Below are 15347 nucleotides of genomic sequence, written 5' to 3'. Positions count from 1 at the left end.
TTTAGTCTTTGGATATTAACAGTCCCAAGTATGTGACTTCTTATTTAACAGCGATATTACAGATAGTATTTGCAGGGCAGTCTTTAATTGCTAGTAACTCACACTTTTTTAGATTTAGGCATAAACCAGAGGCCTCAGAGAAATCACTAATCACAGTAAGAGCTGGAGGGATTTGGTTTGCATTCTTCGAGAAGAGTGTGGTGTCATCGGCTAACTGGCTGATGACGAGCTCCTTATCAGCTATGGTGATTCCTTGTACAACACTGTTTGAAATATTAGTTGCAAGAATTTGTGTACAAAGTAAAAATAAATATGGTGAAATAGGACATCCTTGGCGAATACCACGTTTCAGGTCAAATCTCGGGGTGGAGCCGTTAATCATTTTAATAGAACCATTGCCATTTGTGTATAAGGTTTTGACAGCTTTACAGAAAAACTTGCCAAAGCCAAATTTTTCCAAAGAGTGGAAAATAAATTGATGTTCAATTGTATCAAAAGCCTTATAAAAATCCAGGAAGAGAATGAAGCTATTGTCAGGTACCAGATCAGAGTAATCAAGTAAATCCAAAACCAGTCTAATGTTATTAGAAATGTGTCTGTTTCTCATAAAGCCTGATTGTGTCTCATCAGTAATTGTTTCCAAGACCTCTTTAATTCTGTTAGCAAGTATTAAAGCCATAATCTTATAGTCATTATTGAGCAGGGAGATGGGTCTCCAATTATCAATAAAGAGTAAGTCTTTGTTTGGTTTTGGAATAAGTGTTATGAGACCTTGAGTAAGAGGAGGGAGGGTGTTATTCTCTATACTTTCTGTAAAAATCTGCAGTAAAAACGGAGCCAGGAGATTAGAAAATGATTTATAAAACTCTGCAGTCAAACCGAAAAGAGATATTATAGCAGAGGTACGTATAGGAACCAATTCCCTACATCGTTTATTTTGTCAGTGCTCTTTAGGCGGTGGAACCACTCACCGGAAGTGGACTGTCATTCCGATTGTGTCCTTGTTAGCCGCCACAACGGGCAAGCAAATGTGTGTTGTTTGGGAAGATGAATTAAACTGTACCTAAGTAGTGAATCTGAACGACATCTCCGTGAAGCTGCTTTAACAGCATCATGCTGCGTGTAGGGAGCAGAGCTGCCTGGTGAGTTTGTATTTAATGAAGGAAACAGAAGCCAGGGTTAGCTACGGTGTGAGGAGAGCACATATGAAGCTGCTTCCTCTGACAGCTCAGGACGGCCGACCTGGTTCTGTGTAGATGACAGCAGCCCCATGTCATAGTAAGAAAGATAAAGGACACATATTATAGGAGTTATCACGGCTGTCTACGTGTGGAGTGCGTTTGGTTTATGTTGCCGGTGCTACTGCAGCATAAACGTTACCCTAGCATAAACCGGCTAAAAGTCTAGCTCGGTCGCTGAGTGTGTACAGCAGCTGCGTTATTTAAAAACAAAAACGATAGATTGACAGACCCCTGTTAACTGTGTCTGTACACTTAGTTAAGTGATTTATTGTAATAAACTGGGTTGTTTATAACGTTCAATGTCAAACCTGAAAACGTGTGCCATCTGCTTTCCTGCGTGTTGCTGCAGTCTATTGGGGCTACCTTGAACAAAAATGACTGCTTTTGTAACTGTTCTGTGGAAATGAGGTGTCTTTATTTTTTTCATCCACACCTCATCTCAGCGTGGCCTGCAGGAACCTGGTGGCCAACAACATGGGGGTGAGATTTCGGATACCCTTGCAGAAGCTGCACCCTCTCTCCCGTGCTATCCATCACCGTTACTCTGGAAACGGCAACCCTCAGCGCCCTCCTCATCGCACAGCAGCCCGCTATTTCACCTCCATGTCTCGGTTGCCCATGCGGCCGCCGAAGCCTCACCCGGGCTCTGGGGGCCACGGGTACCAGCAGCAGCGCAACTTCTGGGTGGCTCGCCTTGCTGCTCGGTTGCTGAAGCTCAGATATATTCTGCTGGGGAGTGCAGTGGGAGGAGGGTATACAGCTAAGAAGGTCAGTGTGGAGTGTTGTGCTTTGCTTGTCATGTGAGATGCAGGAAAACTGTTAAACATACTGAAGCGGTGATGTTTTTTTTGTTTGTTTATGTTTTCTACCAGACCTATGATGAGTGGAAGGAAATGCTGCCTGATTTTAGTGAATACAACTGGGTGATTCCTGATTTTGTTTGGGAACTGAGCGAACAAATAGATCTTGGTAATTATTTATTTATTTATTTATTTTTACAAACAATAATGATTAAATCCCTCACATTGTTTTCCACCAGCTGTATCATGAGCTGCAGCTCTGTCTTTTCCACCTGACTGTGTTATCCATTTTCACCTGCAGATAAACTGGCCAAAGCTCTACCAGAGATGGAAGAAATAGCCAAACTACTACCCGACTTTGACAAAATTGGGGAGAACTTCACGTTCCTCAAAAGCCTCCTCACCTCTGGTGAGTAAACAAAGCATCAGCATTCACTTAATGCAATTACATATTATTGTAAAAAATAGCATGTGCAGACATCTGAGTGTCAGGATTTAGAATGAAGGTTACAGTAGCTTCACTGAAGCAAACCTGCTTTCCTCTTCTACCTTCTTACCTGTAACATACTCCAAGGGTTGCATTTTTGGTCTCCGACCTCTAAGGGACCTGAGCAGAATGAGCAAGTAGACTTCTGTATCCTGTTACTTGCTGATTTTTCTGCTACACCCTTTCTACCTCTGGTTGTGGTTATTAAATGATTCCTTATTAACTGAACCGTCCAGTAATTGCGATTTTGTTTTATTGCTGACTTTGGTTTCATGGTGTCACCATTTAGATGGGTCCATGTGCAGCATTTATGTGTGGTATTATACCAATATAAATGTATACATGTCTGTTATTTCATGACTTTCATTTAAAAACATTATCTGTACAAACTGATTGTGTAAACTGTATGACGTTTCCTGTGATAAGGAATTTCACTACAGTACAAGTTTGTTCCTGGGAACATGAAAGCTTAGATTTAAATAAAATGGTAAATGGCCTGTATTTATATAGCGCTTTACTAGTCCCTAAGGACCCCAAAGCGCTTTACATATCCAGTCATCCACCCATTCACACACACATTCACACACTTTGTACTAATGAGCCTCACTGAGTATTGTGTAGGAGGCATTTTGACTGGATGAGGATTTGATCATGTTTTTTGTCATCGTACATCAGCATTAATGTTTAAATAAATACTAAATATTATATTCTGCCTACAAATGATGAAGGATCGATTATGCTTTCATAATGAAAAGGCACTAATGATAACTGTAACATTTATGGCTTTTTTCAAGATGACGCCCATTTGAGGGTGTTCTTATCAATTTTAACAGTTTTCTATTAATTAGCTAGGTCGCTTAAAGCTCTGGCACAGCAGTATCTTTGTATTAATATACATCATCTAGCTAGCTGTGTCCCTGCTTTGACCATCATCCCTTTGCTTCTGTCTTTTATGATTTTTATCTTGTGTTGTTCTTCCTTTCTCCTCCCCCCCCTACCCTCCTGTTGTCCTCCACGTTCTTCACAGGTGTGAGTTTGGGTAGTGAAGTCAAAGGAGCTTCTGGTCTGCATCTGTTGTTAGGTGTGTAAACCCAGCTCTCAGTAGTGCTGCCCACTCCCCTCTTTTCTTTCTGTGGCTATCTGACAATTGTCTCGCCACAGCACTGGCATGGTGGCCATGATTTTGGCTCTGAAGGCAGTAGCAGAGCATCTTCCTGGGATATGCAGTTAAATGCTGCTGTCATTGTTCAGACTATTTACTGAGTTCAGTAAGTGTAACTATGAGGGTTAAAAGGTCTAATCTTGGACTAAGCTTTGCTTGAATTGGTAGAAGATTTCTCTACTGCATCTTGAAGTCACCCCAAATTCATAGAAACCTTGAAGTTTACCTTTCCATAGTTAATTTAGAGCATAAATTTTTATTTTTTTATTTTTAAGAAAAATCTACAGAAAGGGTCTGGAGAGCTCATAAATGCAGATCATTGTTTTTACCTGTAGTATCTCCCCTTTTCCGTTTTCCTTTCTTTAAACCGGACTGTCCTCGGCTGTGCTTTGTCCTACTGTGTTGTGTATTCTTTGCCTCCTTTGACTTCCACCCTTTTTTCTCACCAGGGTTTTTTGCTTCTGTCATTCTTTCATCACTAATCGTTGGGGCAGGTTTGTTTTGCTCAAACTTATTGTTATTCAAATGGTTGGAAAATGAACACAAAGCTGATTAAGATGTAAATGAATTCTAATAATCAATCCAAACAATTAGCTGAAATTAATTAAATAACAATAATGTAACCCTTAAATGGGTTAAGATTAATAAAGGTAGTTCATTGCACAACAGTATGTGAAATATTTACCTGAAGGGATTCCCACACAGATGTGACCACGCCTTTGCAAGGAGTCATAATAACAGCAGGGAGTGTCTCTGGCTCTTACTCACGCACTATTAACACTTAATGTACCTGTAATGGCTTCAGGAAAAATATTTGTCCATTGATATAATCAATATACTTATTCCCAATGCTACTACATTTTTCTCTGTACATGTTCATTCTGTTGCTTAGTAGAGTTTTCCTTGTGCATTGTCATAACATGTCTTGAAAACTTAATTTCACCAGTTTTGATTAGGTGCCAAAGGAATATTAGAAAATTAAATGTAAAGATCTTAAAGAAGTCAGTTCTTGAATTGCTTTTTGTCCATCTAAAACTGTGTTCCTAACAAGGTATGGAAGTTAATCAGAGTCAAAGACGTCAGCGTCAAACGGATGGAACCATTTACAGTATTTCAGTGCTTCAACATCTAGTCCTAGCTGTGCTAAGTTTTCTGATGATTATCAGACTGTTATACGTTCCTGAATAGCTTGAAAAACTTATGTAGTGCTACATTTTCCAGACATTTGAATTTTAGTCATTCTGCTCTTCTATTTTTCTATCGGGGGTCTTTTAGCCATAGTCACAACTCTCCTAGTTTGAGCTGCATGTAATAATATTTATGTATTTGCATTAGTAATCTTATCCTGGGTTGTTATGTCTCCTCTGATAGAAACTTCAGGTGATCCTCCACTAAATGCCACAGATTCCTCTGCTGCAGTCGCACATGAAGCTGGTGACAAGCAGTACAAAAAGGCAAGTAGATAGAATCTGCTCACACTTCCTAGTTTTTCTTCTCTTTACTCTGACACAGCTTGGTCTCGCTCAGCTCCTGTCTGCTACTTTTCACTTCAAGGAAAAGAACTATGATCATTTAAATTAAAATGCCCCCCAAGAAACGTAAATGTTAGTTTGTATTACTCGAAAAAATTGTACATTTTTAAATGTAATGTGCTTTGAAGACCTGGCAGCGATTGAGGTCCATAGTCTTTAGCAGTGTACTACTTGGGGTTCGTTTTGATTCAGTGAGTTCTTCTGAATGTGAAATGTGAGTTAAACACAATCTTACCAGCCGATACACAGATATATAAAGGTGTAATAGTGAGAACAAAGTTTGTACAAGAACAGTGTTAATTAAAGATGGTAAATTGCCAAAAAGCTGTCTGTAAGTGCTGCTAGAGTAGTTTGATCTTCATCAAAGTTTTAAACCTGTACCTGCAAACTGTACAGCACCAAATCAAAGTGTTAACTGCAAGTTCTTACACACACTGCTGAACATGTGCGAAGTTTATTGACTGTTGTCTCACGTCGGTGGATAGTTGCTTCTTTTAACTTTATTTCCTTATTTACACAGTTATTTCATTTCTGTTGTCCTTGTGCTGTTTTGTATGTTTTGTACTTTGTATGTATGTTTGTTTTGTTTTCTGTTTCAGCGCATCCATGTCCTATTATTTATTTATCTATTTTTACCTTGTTTGTGTCTGCGTGCGTATGTGTGGTGTATGTGATTGTGTATAAGTGTGCTTGTTTAACAGTCTCTAAAGTTTAAAGGAAAGTGACAGCGACTTGGAGTATTAGGAGGTGCTTTTACAAAACAAAACTTTCCTATTCCCTATTTTTTCTATGATCATGGTCTCCAACATGAACAAAACACCACTTTTTATTATATTATTTGCACATTTCACAGAGTGAAAAAGCAAAAGGATGCACACAATTTGACATACGTCATGGTGGGGACTCTTGAACTATTTTTCCTGCTATTTAGTATGCTTTGTGCTTCACCCTGACCGATATCTCAGTGCCTGCTTCGCTTGGTTAATCATCAACTTCCGACCAGTTGTTTTCAGGTCCATTTAACGTTGTTTTGCAGCACATCTAAACATTTTGGTCAAAACTTGAAACTTGTTTTACAGAAGTTGTGTTATTGAGGAATTATGAACTTCAGGCAAAGTGTTGTTCCACTCATGATGAGCAGATAGCCAAAAATCCTCAGTGGAGCATAATAATGAGCAAATGCAACAGTATCACAGTTGCTGCCACTCGCTGAGAGGCACTGGTTGTCGTATTAGTTGCCTCTTCTGCCTTCAGTCTGACAAAGTTCAGCATCTCTGTGTTTTGGATTTAGGAGAGGCTGACTTTGCTCAGTTACACTGATGATGGTGGCAAGATTAACACAGCCAAAGACTGTGATTCGTTTTAATGACAACCCTTAATTAATACAGTTTAATTTTGACTCAAAAACAAAATAAATCCCAGAGACAAAGACAGACGCCCTCTGCTGTAGCCCTGTGTTGGGTTACTGCAGTGGCCTGTAATGCTGGCCTGCCCCGTGGCCTGCAGATGTTTTTGTTGCGCCTCCTGCCTTTTTCTCACTATGACATACCTCAGCAGGGTCTGCTTGGCGAGCTCATTCTTATTCAGCAGCAGATCCAGCGGCACGAGGAGGAGGTCCGACGGGCCGCTGCAGCCAGTAGTGCACGCCCCCAACCGTCAGAGCCTGCTCCGAACCCCAGCCCCCCTCAACAGTCACGCAAGGTGAAGGTCCAGTCCCGCTTAGATCTGCTCTATCATACAAGAGACTCCTAAAGCTTTATAGCTACAGCACAGATTTAAATCGTTGGACTAAGTAATGTCAGCCAGCGCTACCTTAAAAAAAAAACACTAGAGTAACTTCACACCCAGTGAAAATCAGTGTTTCCTCTCTGAAAGGTTCAAGCCTCTTTACCTCAGCGGTGCTGATGGGCACAATTAAAAGTGTGAAAATAACCACACATGAGTATACTAAACAGTTACTGTAGCGGTGACCTCATAAGATTTTCAGCTGGTGTAAAGTTGGTGTATATATATTTGTTTTTGTTAAACTTGTAGTCCACATAAATTGGCCTGTCAGCAGATTTTATTCCACCCTCTACAGTATTAAAAAGCAGTCGTCTTCTTTGACTGTGTAGTTTGAGTTTGTTTTGCCAGTGTGCTGTTGAAAGGGCTTGCATGGACCACAACAGCTGGGTTTGCTAGAAATGGTGACTATAGCCAGCGTCATTCTCCCACGCAAGTGGCTGGATAATCATCAGCAGTACTGCATTATTGTGCAGAAGCGCTGCATGGAGTGGAGTGAAGCCTGCCGCATGGTGTGAGCTACACTTTTTTTTTAAACTCTCATGAGTGGATCTAACTTTTCTTTATCAATTTACTTCATCAACACGCTTAAGCTCTTTAAGAGCTCCTTAAAGCTCCTTAAAAATAATGAAGCGATCTCTTAGCTTTTCAAAAATCTTTGCTATGTATTGCAAGAATGTAAGTTGAAGAACATTTCTTACCCCTGTTGTGCAGTATAGAAATGGTTTTTAATGAAATAGTTTGGTGTGTCTTTAAATTCCTTTTCTTCTTCTTCTATCATTTGTCCATGTCTGCTGTGCCTCCTGCTTCCTGTCCCACATCTCATTGTTCCAAACATGTTGCATATATATAATATACAAAATAAAATACAGTTTGTCCAATCATTAAAATTAAGCTGTAATGGCAGTGAATTTGTGATTAAGTTCACTCTGTGATTTGTGCCTGTTTGTGAATCATAGTGTGTTGATTGAAGCTGAGCGATGCCAGAATGATAGTATGTGCCTGAAATTTGTGTTCCTCTCTTGCATTAACTTGACTTTCAACTCTCTCCGTAGACAGAATGCACGGATTGAGCCTTTATGATGCCGGTGGGAGTTCAGTTGTTTGAAGGTGTTCTGTGAGAGTCGTGGGGTTAGCTCTTGTATTCAGAAGAGAAAGGAAGCATTAACGTTTGTTGTTGTTGTTTTTTTTTTTTTTTTTTCTTTGTCTCTTCTGTGATCTTTAGTCATCTGACAAAGAAAAGCTAGACCAGCTCCAAGAAGAGCTGCTGCGCACTCAGGTACAGTAGCTGTGACTTTCTCCTTGCTTAAATGTAAATGTTGAAATGTTTCTGGTTGTTAGTTTTGACACTGCTATTTGTCCATTAGCTAAGATATCAGCGCATGCTGGAGAGACTGGAGAAGGAAAACAAAGAGTTGAGGAAAGTGGTGCTGCAAAAAGATGATAAGGGCATTCACCAAAGGAAAGTGAAGGTGGGTTATGAACATATTAAACACATACAGATTCTCTTTTTCCTGGTCTAGATTTTACTTTAATTGGGATTGCTTTTTCAGATGTGAGCATTGCAGATATCTGGAATATTTTCCAGATAGGTCCCAGAGTGTTGGGCAGTTACATTTTATTATGATTAATATCTGTTAATGATAAAAAAAAGTGTTGCCTTTCATAGATTTAGTTATTCTCCAGCTCTTCTTTGTTGTGACAGCTAATTACTCAAAGACTGATAATTAATTACTGTTCTGTCTCCTTGTGTAGAAATCCCTTATTGATATGTATTCTGAAGTCCTGGATGTCTTGTCGGACTATGATGCCAACTACAACACCCAGGACCACCTACCCAGGGTACATATGAGCTTTATTTGTTGAACATCTGTGTGTTTTTTAAGAAACAACATTTTTGTGTCATTTTTGTGTGTGTTCGTGGGTGTGTGTTAGAATTGATAGCTTGACTCATAAAAATCAACAAACAACTTCCTAAATACCCGAAAGGTTGATTCTGTTAATCAACGAATCAACTTTTTGGGATTTCCTTACGTGGATGATTGAGTGTGCATCAAAACTTTGTAAATATGTTGCCAAACTTGCATTTATTGTTACTGGATCACAGAAGGCCTTCTGTTTCATTTTCCATTATCCCAACGCTGTTTGGTTGAGCTGTTTACCTTTCCCTGTCTCTTTGTGTGGTCTCACCCTCTTCCTAAACTTGTGCTTCAGGTCGTTGTGGTGGGCGATCAGAGTGCTGGAAAGACCAGCGTGCTCGAGATGATAGCACAAGCCAGGATATTTCCCAGGGGCTCAGGAGAGATGATGACACGCTCTCCCGTCAAGGTGTGTGTGGCCAGTGTGGTTCGCGTGTGTGTGAAAGATTTCATATTTATATGGCCCTTATTTAATTGAATATTTTTTCACAACATGGTCAGAAAATGTCATCATAAACAGGTTTACATAAGGAACAACAAAGATGTTTTTGAGTGTTGTCACACAAGCATTCTGGGAAGTTAAACCAACATTGACTCATTTTTTTAAATACATAAAAACTCTTATGTTGTGTAGGTAACATTAAGTGAAGGCCCTCACCACGTGGCCATGTTCAAGGACAGTGGCCGAGAGTTTGACCTAACCAAAGAGGAAGATGTAAGTGACACAGTCTTCAATCCATCCATTTGATAGAAACTACAACTTCAAACTAGTTGTTTCATTAAAGTATTTATTGTGCTCTTTCTTTCTGTGTCCCACAGCTGGCTGCTCTCAGGCATGAGATTGAGCTGAGGATGAGGAAAAGTGTGAAGGAAGGACAGACAGTCAGCTCTGAGGTTGTACATATACTAACACTCAGATTAAACAAAGTTTTTTTTCCTGCAGTGTTTCATGAAATGATGTTTTCTATTCTGTATGTTAGACAATATCCTTGAGCGTTAAAGGGCCTGGCATCCAGAGGATGGTACTCGTTGACTTACCGGGTGTAATCAGTGTAAGTCTATATTCTGCGTATAATAATGTTTCAAATTCCTTTGGCTGTATTAGGATTTCATTTGGGTTTTTTTCTATAATTTACCTTATATTGATTTACCAATATGTAATAGATAATTTTTAAAAAATCAAAAATTTATTTGTTTTCCTAAAGTGTAGAAGTTGCTGTTAGAGTCACTATTTCACTTTTTGTGAAAATTGCAGTCTTAAAAAGTTATTTAATGTCTTGTAGACGGTGACTGCGGGCATGGCAACAGACACTAAGGAAACCATCTTCAGCATCAGCAAGGCCTACATGCAAAACCCCAATGCAATCATCCTCTGTATTCAGGGTAAGATATGCATATGTTTCCATTTACAGTAATAAAACCAGCACATATCAAAGTGAGAGAAGAGGTGATCTCTACGTGGACTAACCCTCTTGCTCGTTGTCCAGATGGCAGTGTGGATGCAGAGCGGAGCATTGTAACAGACCTGGTTAGCCAGATGGACCCTCAGGGAAAGAGGACCATCTTTGTCCTGACCAAAGTGGACCTGGCTGAGAAGAACCTGGCCAGCCCAAGCAGAGTAACTAGTCTTTGCCATCTAAGAAAATGTTGTAAAATAGTTACTTTATAGGTAAAAGATATACTATTAACAGCTTCGAAAGCTTTATTTTATTTTAATTTCTTAATGTAGTGGCAAAAATACAGGTCTGCCTAATGATTCTTGACACCTAAAAAAAACATTATCATGACATTGTTGTTCATCGTGTTAAAATGACTTCTTAAAAGTGATCATGTTGATTCGTCATGCAATTATTGCAGTGTGATTAGAGCTATTTGCAACTACACCACAAGAGGGCGCTAAATCCTTACAGTTTAACCAGATTTTCTTGGCAAGTCAGCACCTGGTTTCAGAAAACAGTGTGCACACAACAGAATAGAGAATTTCAGTCATATTTGTCTTTTGGTTTTTTTTGCCATCTTCTTTTTCAGATTCAGCAAATAGTGGAAGGCAAGCTGTTTCCCATGAAAGCCCTGGGCTACTTTGCTGTTGTAACAGGAAAAGGTGACGTCCACTACTGTGAACTCCAGCATGCTACATTTATTTTTGTGTCCCTTAATGATGACTTTTAGGTCAATAATGTCACATTTCCATAGAGAAATTTGTTTTAAAATGTTTTATCTCCACTTTAGCTTAACTAAACAGCAGGTGAAGTAGGTAGCCAGGTAGATGACCCTCCCTGTGTGAGGGAAGCAGAAAGCATTCAGGGATGCCTGCTGTTAAAACAAAGAACATGTGCAGGGAATCACAAGGTGTCTCATTCATCTTTGCCATAAGGAAGTCATTGTTTTCTGTGATGCATTCAGAGAAATGCAGTAATGCAAATGCAGTAATTTTTAAATTGCGAACTGGAGCAGAGCAGCAAGCCTTCCTACATGAGCATGACACGTATTCTACTAAATGAAGGCTACATTTAGTACAAGCTTGCTCTCAAATAAAGGCCTTCTGCCTTTGGGCTAAATAAAAGACTCGGCCACTATTTGATAGAAATACATTATGTAACACACAGCATTGCATAGAATAGTCGCTAATTTATGTTAAATTATTTGCTCATACTTTTTATTGCTAATTGCTTGTGTCCAGGAAGCAGTGCTGAAAGCATAGACTCCATCAAAGACTATGAAGAGGACTTCTTTCAGAACTCTAGGTTACTCAGGCAAGTTATACCATCTAATATGCAGCTTCTAAAAGTTCATCAAATAAGTAATTCCAGAGTTGAGAAATAATTTGTGTGCACAACTAGGGACGGCATGCTGAAAGCTCACCAGGTGACTACAAAGAACTTGAGTCTGGCCGTCGCTGACTGCTTCTGGAAGATGGTGCGGGAGTCTGTAGAGCAACAAGCTGATGTCTTCAAAGGTATGACAGCACCTTCAGCATTTAATTGTATCCTATAAAGAACCAATTGATTCATATAGATTGGTTGTTTGCAATGAAACATTTATATGGTCAGATCTGTTTGCAGTGATGTGCATGTTAATAATGTGAATAGGCGTGTTAGGATTAACAGTAAAAGGAGTAGCTGATCTTACTCTTTTCAGTCTCCCTATATTGGCTTTCCTCAGCCACTCTGCCATACTTTTCCACCCCCTCTGTCTTGACTTCCAACTACAATTAGTCTAGACAGTCTCAAGCTCATTGCTAACAGCATAAGAGATTTATGGCCATGAGACTTCACATCCCATAGGTCCATTGTGTTGAGCATCGATCCATATCCCATCAAATCACATGCAGCCAGCTTCCATCCTCCATTCTTGGCGCCACCACATCTCCACAAACCAGCAATTAGCCTAATCTCCACTGTGGATAGGGAGCTGTGGAAAGGGGCAAGAAGCTCAGTGTGCTAGTGTGTCTCTGTGTGCATACGCGAGAGGTAAAACTCTGACTTTTGATAAAATTGTGTGATTGGCCCCATCTTCCCTCCTCCCCAGAGACCAGTTAGGGAGAGTAAGTGTGCAAAACCCTCATCCCCTGTTATTAGAGAATAAACACCATCTGGTGACTGAAGGCTGCCGTCATATCATGCTATGTGAGAAAAGGCCAGGCTCTCTCTGTATAGGCTCATTGCTTGATGATGATCGAGATCTGTCAAAGGATGGAGCATAATCTCCATGGTGAAAAAGAAAGAAAGATTTAAGTGTTCAGTTTCAGCCAGGCAGAAGAATGAGCACTAGATAATTTGATGATTAGGGTCTGTTGGAGCTTTATGATGTTGCCGTCTATATTAAAATTATAATGTCACGTTTCATGTGTAAGACTGTTTAAAAATATATTATAGCCTCTGCACACTGTCTCACCTACTACTATTTTATTAAATCACAACATCTCAGACTAAGTGACCCTCATCAGGTACAAAACAGTTTTCATACAATCCATCCAGTCTGAATGCTGATGGTCCCTCTTTAGAACTGTGTGGATGTAATCGATGATAACAGTAGTTGCTCTTTATTTAGAGGTTTTATCACTAAACCAACAATTGCATTACTGTCGTTATGGAAGTTTTTACCAGTTAGTTCTCTTATCAGGATTATTTGTTTATTTCCTGTGGGTCATTCAGGTGTGCAGTGATTTTAAACCACGTAAGATTGAAATTTGTTCATATTGAAGTTGAAAATGTTTGTTTAAATATTCCTTTTCATGATCCCTGCTTTAACCAGCTTCACGATTCAACCTGGAGACAGAATGGAAGAACAACTACCCTCGTCTAAGAGAGCTGGACAGGGTAGGAAACACAAACAGCCATTTCTTTGAACTCTCACATAGTTCTTTATAAAAGCAAGCTTGCTCATTAGTGATGGATATTTTATAAATTACATTTGTGTTTTTAAAAAAAAATGTCCTTAAGAAATAAGAGTTTATTAATATGTTAAAATTGCATAATGTAATTTAAAATTACATTAAAGGTTTTTAATGTAGTATTTAATCTTTTTGCAGAATGAACTGTTTGAAAAGGCTAAAAATGAAATCTTGGATGAAGTTATTAGTTTGAGTCAGGTGACTCCACAACACTGGTAAGTTCCTCTTGAACTAACATCATGATTTATTATTCTTTAGTTGGTCTCACCATCATTTCAATGACTTTGTTAGTTTTAGTTGTTTGTGAGGTGAATGATATTTCATGTTATGGGGAAAGAGCAGTGTTAAAATGTGCATTAGTACTTAACCAGCCATGAGCTAAAAAGCAGATCTTTGTCTGCATGTAGCTGTATGTGAATACCACAATGAGTAAAACCTTGCTTAAATGAGATCTATGCATGCTGTTGTGGGAATCCCCTGTGTGCGTGGCATCAGTTTTCTCTGATCAATAATCTGATGAATGGCCCATGGACAGGAGCAGGGGTGGCCCTGTTAGCCAGCCAGCAGCCAGCCAGCATTATTGGAAATGGCTCTTATTGACAGTGAGGAGTGCTAGCTGGAACAAAAGGGGACCTAATGAAATATGGCTCTGCGTTTATGATAAATGAGATAAGTGCAACGCTTCCCTGGTCTCAGCGGGATTTGGGACTCGGGGGAATCCTGGGTTTTGTTCTGCGTCGCTGTGGAGAGTGTGGATGCTGTTAGCTTTTAACAGGGTCATAGTATAGATGTTGGAGTTTACAGTCGAGCGTCCCTCTTTGCTCATTGTTTTCCTGCTCCGGCTGACGACTTAACTGCACTCAGCTGGACACCTTGGTCCAAAGCACTCTTTTTGTGTTTTTGTCTGTCTTCTATCTGTAACTAAAAGATCTTAACATGGGTTAGAGTTATTGAGCTACAAAGTTTGGTACAAGTCGGCGCACATCTCTTTCAGAACTGACTTGTTTTTTTTCCTTCTTGTAGGGAATCTATTCTACAGAAAAAGCTGTGGGAACGTGTTTCCACCCATGTAATTGAGAACATCTACCTGCCTGCTGCCCAAACAATGGACTCTGGTACCTTTAACACCACTGTAGACATCAAGCTCAAACAGTGGACTGACAAGCAGCTCCCGCACAAAGCACTGGAGGTGCAGCACACTTGCTTTATTAGTCAGCTCATATCATGATTCATTCAGTTAAAGTGATTGTTGTTATTTTAAGAATTTTTTTATTACATTTTGGTGAGTTCACTGTAGGGCTGTTTGATATAACGATATATATCGGATGACGATATAAAAACGTCTATGTTTAATTTTACGCTATCGTTTGTTTCGTGGTGTCGCAAAAATAAACTGTTTACTGCAATATTTTTTCGTTTTGATGGTCACTGTAGTGGCTATATTAATTTCTTAAAGTTCTCTCTTTCTCTTATATTTAATATAACCACACTACGGACAGACAAGCGCCTGTATTTATGCGTTGTCGTTAGCAACAACAATGGTAACTCCATCGCGTCACGTGTCCGCTTGTTTATTTTCCACATAAACCTTTCACAATAAAGCTCAAGATCCTGTTGAGACTTTTCAAAATAAACTGAATCACGTGAAAGAGTATGCAGAGTTTATGGATGAGAAGCAAAAAAGAGCCGTCGGGTGCTAAAAAATAGACCTTAGACTCAAACGTTAGAACAGGCTTTTCCCCGCAGCACGCCGTGTAATAAATACTCACAAAGAAAACGGCGGCCGTTACAATTTATGTCTAAAAATGTATCGTTTCATGCATCGGTTAAAAAACTCGACTCCAGCTACACAACGCCCAGCTGGAAACATTTCACGCAAGTAGAGCCGCCAGAGATTCACAGAATTTACAAAAAAAATGTTACATTTTTGTGATTTATATCGTTATCGGACGATAGATGTCTTATATCGGGATGTGAGATTTTGGTCATATCGCACAGCCCTAGTTCACTGTCATATTCTATTGTTTAGTA

General features: G+C 39.5%; 1 protein-coding gene across 5 annotated transcripts in view; it reads left to right on the top strand.

The window, feature by feature from the left end:
- Positions 1-965: 965 nt before the first annotated feature.
- Positions 966-15347, top strand: part of opa1 (OPA1 mitochondrial dynamin like GTPase) — a 35332-nt gene continuing 20950 nt past the window's right edge. The window contains exons 1-22 of one of the 5 annotated variants that reach the window (XM_086263304.1): positions 966-1142; positions 1685-2009; positions 2114-2210; positions 2343-2450; positions 3556-3609; positions 5062-5144; positions 6780-6923; positions 8230-8283; positions 8372-8476; positions 8760-8846; positions 9219-9332; positions 9558-9638; positions 9743-9817; positions 9904-9975; positions 10207-10306; positions 10411-10541; positions 10952-11024; positions 11604-11676; positions 11764-11879; positions 13178-13242; positions 13455-13531; positions 14340-14505. In XM_086263304.1, coding sequence (XP_086119430.1) covers positions 1114-1142; positions 1685-2009; positions 2114-2210; positions 2343-2450; positions 3556-3609; positions 5062-5144; positions 6780-6923; positions 8230-8283; positions 8372-8476; positions 8760-8846; positions 9219-9332; positions 9558-9638; positions 9743-9817; positions 9904-9975; positions 10207-10306; positions 10411-10541; positions 10952-11024; positions 11604-11676; positions 11764-11879; positions 13178-13242; positions 13455-13531; positions 14340-14505 — 2229 coding nt within the window. In that variant the 5' untranslated portion in view covers positions 966-1113. Of the gene's footprint in view, positions 1279-1684; positions 2010-2113; positions 2211-2342; positions 2451-3555; positions 3610-5061; positions 5145-6779; positions 6924-8229; positions 8284-8371; positions 8477-8759; positions 8847-9218; positions 9333-9557; positions 9639-9742; positions 9818-9903; positions 9976-10206; positions 10307-10410; positions 10542-10951; positions 11025-11603; positions 11677-11763; positions 11880-13177; positions 13243-13454; positions 13532-14339; positions 14506-15347 lie in introns of all 5 variants that reach the window. The other 4 variants (XM_086263305.1, XM_086263306.1, XM_086263307.1 and 1 more) reach the window with 4 other exon arrangements.

This window comes from Aulonocara sp. 'chitande type north' Nkhata Bay, linkage group LG15, assembly GCF_057382095.1.
Source record: "Aulonocara sp. 'chitande type north' Nkhata Bay isolate Kocher_YH1m ecotype deep benthic linkage group LG15, A_spYH_male_GT1.1, whole genome shotgun sequence".
Taxonomy (NCBI): Eukaryota; Metazoa; Chordata; class Actinopteri; order Cichliformes; family Cichlidae; genus Aulonocara; species Aulonocara sp. 'chitande type north' Nkhata Bay.
Note: the sequence above shows the minus strand (reverse complement) of the source record. Positions and strands in the feature narration are given on the sequence as shown.